Source organism: Microplitis demolitor, chromosome 9 (assembly GCF_026212275.2).
Source record: "Microplitis demolitor isolate Queensland-Clemson2020A chromosome 9, iyMicDemo2.1a, whole genome shotgun sequence".
NCBI lineage: Eukaryota > Metazoa > Arthropoda > Insecta > Hymenoptera > Braconidae > Microplitis > Microplitis demolitor.
In genome coordinates this window covers 7,348,177-7,352,511 of record NC_068553.1, presented here as the reverse complement: position 1 = coordinate 7,352,511, position 4,335 = coordinate 7,348,177, and the positions used below count along the sequence as shown (strand labels likewise).

General features: G+C 34.3%; 1 protein-coding gene across 1 annotated transcript; it reads right to left on the bottom strand.

Moving 5' to 3' along the window:
• Positions 1–1,026: 1,026 nt before the first annotated feature.
• LOC106694163 (uncharacterized) lies at positions 1,027–3,384 on the bottom strand. The gene has a single exon (XM_014444457.2). The coding sequence runs from the start codon at positions 3,382–3,384 to the stop codon at positions 1,027–1,029; it is 2,358 nt and encodes a 785-aa protein (XP_014299943.2).
• Positions 3,385–4,335: the final 951 nt, after the last annotated feature.

The following is a 4,335-nucleotide window of genomic DNA, read 5'->3' as shown; positions in this document are numbered from 1 at the left end:
CGGTAGAACGCGTCGCATACAACCATACGAACTTTGAAAACGCATCAATCACAACAAATACATGACAATATGATTTTTTGGTTGATGGTATTGGGCCTAAATGATCTACATGATAAGTATCAAGTGGGATATTCCCTTTATCAATCACATTCAACATACCTTCTTGCCTACCATACTTTCTTTCAGCTAAAATACAGTCAACACAATTTCTAACGACCTTTTCAACCTTTTCACGCATACCTTTAAACCAGAAATCTTTTTTAACTAATGTTTCAGTTTTTATAACATCAAAGTGACAGTGCTCATGAGCCCGCCTGACTACCTGAGTTTGGATGCACTTCGTTACAACTAGTAAAGGTTCATCGTTTATAATTCTATACAACAAATTATTCTTTATCTCGTATCCATCCATACTGCCATTATGCACTGATTTACATAATTGTTTCAAATGTTCATCTTCATTTTGTGCTTTTTTTAGTTTAGTTAAAATAGTCTCATCACACTCATTCAGTAGCAATACACAAGGTAATGGGTTCCTACTGAGAGCATCGACATGTGACATTTGTCTGCCTGGTCTATGTACAATAGTATATTGGAATTCTTTTAATAATAAAGCCCATCTGGCCACTCGTACACAAAGATCTTTTTTATTCATGGTCATTTGAAACGCTTGGCAATCCGTAACTATTGTAAACGAAATACTTATAAATAGACTCTAAACTTTTTCAATGCTTTTATGATAGCAAGGACTTCAAGCTCATAACTTGTATACCTCTCTTCGGCAATTGTCATCTTGCCGCTTGCAAAATATACAGGATGAAACTTGCCGTCGTCTACATCTAACTGCATCAAGATTACCCCATAGCCGAATCGTGAAGCATCTGTATGCAACTCAGTTTCAGCGCCTGGCCGGTACAACTTTAAAACAGGACCACTACATAACATGGATTTTAATTTATTAAACGCTTCCATTTCATTGTATCCAAAATTGAATTTAACATTTGATTTCAACAAATTTGTTAGAGGTCAAGCAATTAAAAAATATTTAGGAATGAATTTCCTAAAGTACCCCGTGAGCCCTAAAAAACTTTGTACATCTTTTACATTCTTGGGTTTTGGAAAATTGACCACCGCTTTGGTTTTATGGTCAGACGGTTTTACAGTCCCTTTTTCTACAATATGCCCTAAGTACTCTATTCTGTCTTGTAATAACTGACATTTTCCCCAGTTTATTATCAAGCCATATTGACTAGCAACATTCAAAACTTCTTTTAATCTCGAAATTGCTCCTTCCTGATTTACGGCAAGGACTATTAAATCATCCATATACGTCAGAACAACTCGTCTAGCTATAAGATCCTTAAAAACTGCATTTATAAATTTTTGAAATACCGATGGTGAATTACACAAGCCAAAAGGTACTCTTAAAAATTCATATTGACCTGTAGGGGTCACAAACGATGTATACTTTTGACTATCTTTTTCTATTGGGACATGGAAAAATCCATTCTTTAAATCTATTGTACTAAAAACCTTTGCATCTTGGAGTAAATCCAATTGATCCTCAATCAACGGTAGTGGATATCTATCTTTAATAACTTTTTCATTCAAAGCCCTAAAATCCACACATATGTGAGTTGAACCATTTTTCTTTTTAACAAGAACTATTGGACTAGCGTACTCAGAATCAGATGGTTTAGCTATCCCTTCTTCTATCCACTCCTTCACTATTTTGTCAACTTCCTCTCGCTCATGCGGAGGTAATCGTCGCGGTCGCGAATAAACAGGTATATCATCTTTTAAAATCAGCTTCATAGTTACACCTACTTCTCGCGTCTTATCAGGCTTGTAATTCATTACGATGTTTTCGACCTCTTTACGATCATCAACATTTTTAATTTGTGATAAATCTATATCTAACGCGTCAATTTTTTCAATGGCATTAATTTGAAAGATATCGGGTACATCGGTGCAACCATTTACTAGTTTTGAAATTTTTACACTACCTGCATTAATGTTCAGATCTATTTGATTTAGAAAATCAATACCTATAAGAACCGCGTTCTTTAAAATTGTACCTGAGACGACATGAAATTTGATATTAAAACTAACCCCGTCTATTATTACGTCAGTTACAAATTCGCCAATCGTTTCATTACCAGAGGACCCAATACCATCAAACTTAACATTATTCTTAATTAATCTAGGTGAACCTATTTTAATATACTCATCACTACGCATTAGAGTTAAGTCGCTGCCTGCATCTATCAGCGCCATAAGTTGAATCTCGTTGATTGAAACTTCCTTCAAATGCTTATTTCTGCTTGGCTGTGAAATGATGTTGGTCTCCTTTTGACCAGCTTTCGATGATCCATTGGGACACTTTGCAGCAATATGCCCATGCTCATGGCATTTGAAACACTTAACTCCTTTGTCTTTTGATGGACAAACATCATTTAAATGGTCTTTCGCACCACAAATAAAACAACGTTTCACTTTTCTGTCACTATCAAAAGCTTTTTTCTTCTTATCGTCCTTATGTCCTTGACTTTTATAATTTTTAAATTTAGCTTCGCTACGTTTCATGGATTCATATTGTGACATTTTTTCTTTTAGTTGACGTATATTCTTTGCACCATAGAGTATTGATTTATTATTTGATTCATCAGGGATTCCGTCAATAATATATTGAATCACTGAACGAATATCAACATCCGCTTGATTAGCAATATCTAGCATTTTGTATATATACGCCTGGTAGCTCTCATCTGGTTTCTTTTCTCTTTGAGCTAACTCGCGATGAACTTGATAGCCATCGACCGATTCTTCGAACTCTTCTTTTAATGCTTTCTTTAGTTTCATCCATGTCTTGCTACATTTTTCATAACGGACAAATAATTTTGCAGATCCTTCCAGTAAACGTTTAGCGTACGTTACTTTCTGAATATCCGCCCACTTACACATTTCAGCTATTTCTTCAAAATCATCTAACCATCTTTTTACGTTGACATGATCATCACCACTAAACTTTTCCATAGATTCTTCAACGTCTCTGAATGTAAGCAGTGGGTGTTTGTAATCATCTCTGCGACGAGTAGTTCGTCTTCGTCGTGCAGGAGCAGCATCTTCCTCGGTATCATCACTATTTCTTGCATCTCCATCATCATCCTCTTCATCGTCGTTATCATCTGGATACTCTTGATCATCCACACGGTTTTCTCGCCGCGAATCTCCTTGCGAATTGTTATTCGACTGATTGAGCACCATACGAAGCCGCTCTTTCAACACTGGCTTGGTTCCTGCAATAGGAAGTCCTAACTCGCCTAATCTTTGTCTTAACTCCTCTACATTAAGCGCAATAACATCAATTGCTTGATCAGCCATTTTGTATTAAAGTCTTTTTGTTTTGCAGCAAATAATATTATCAACTTTTACGGCTCTTCTAACCACTACTTATAATCTTATCACTCAAAACGTCTTCAACTGAACTTAACACTGAACACTGATCACAAGCAATGCTGACACAACTAGCACCAATGTTTAAATAACTCTCACTTAATATGTATGAATCGCGATTAACTGATGTACTATAACCCGGCTGAGCCCCCAAAAATATGTAATATCGGGTATATATAGTAAGGTTAACAGTAATTTGGTAATATTAAGTTTTATTTAAAATATAATTGTTACAAGAGATGATTTTCTTCATACAACTATCCACGTGAGTTAAGACTTAGGAACTAACTTATTTTTCCTTTTTTCAAAGGTCGAGACCCAAACTTGTCCCTTCTGGGACCATCGTCTATGCTTATGTAACTTACACACTAATTGCAAGAGTAATAAAACGACAGATGGTGAAGGATTAAACAATTTACAAAAATCTTGAGTGTCAAAAACATGACCTGGGTTTTATTACTCTAGCATCGCAGGGTCTTATTTTCAAAACTCTAAGTCTAAAATAAAATAAAATACTTTAACTAAAAAAAATATAAGGCTGAGAGAAAAAAAAAAAAGAGAAACACTTATACACATGCATACCACGACATTCCCGATACTACATGAAATTTTTTTTCTTGCGCGAAATTTTTTTTTTTGTGTTAAACTATGATTTTTTTTCGCATGCACTTAAAAAAAAAATGTTGCTCTGAAATGACACACCCTAAAAATCATATATCATTAGACATAATTATGTCTAATTATATATGATTATATATGCAAAAAATTTCTCGGAATAGTATTTTATATAATCTTATGTATATTTATTCATATGTAATTGTAAAATTATATATATAATGATACATAATTATATATGATTATATAAGGATATATACAAGA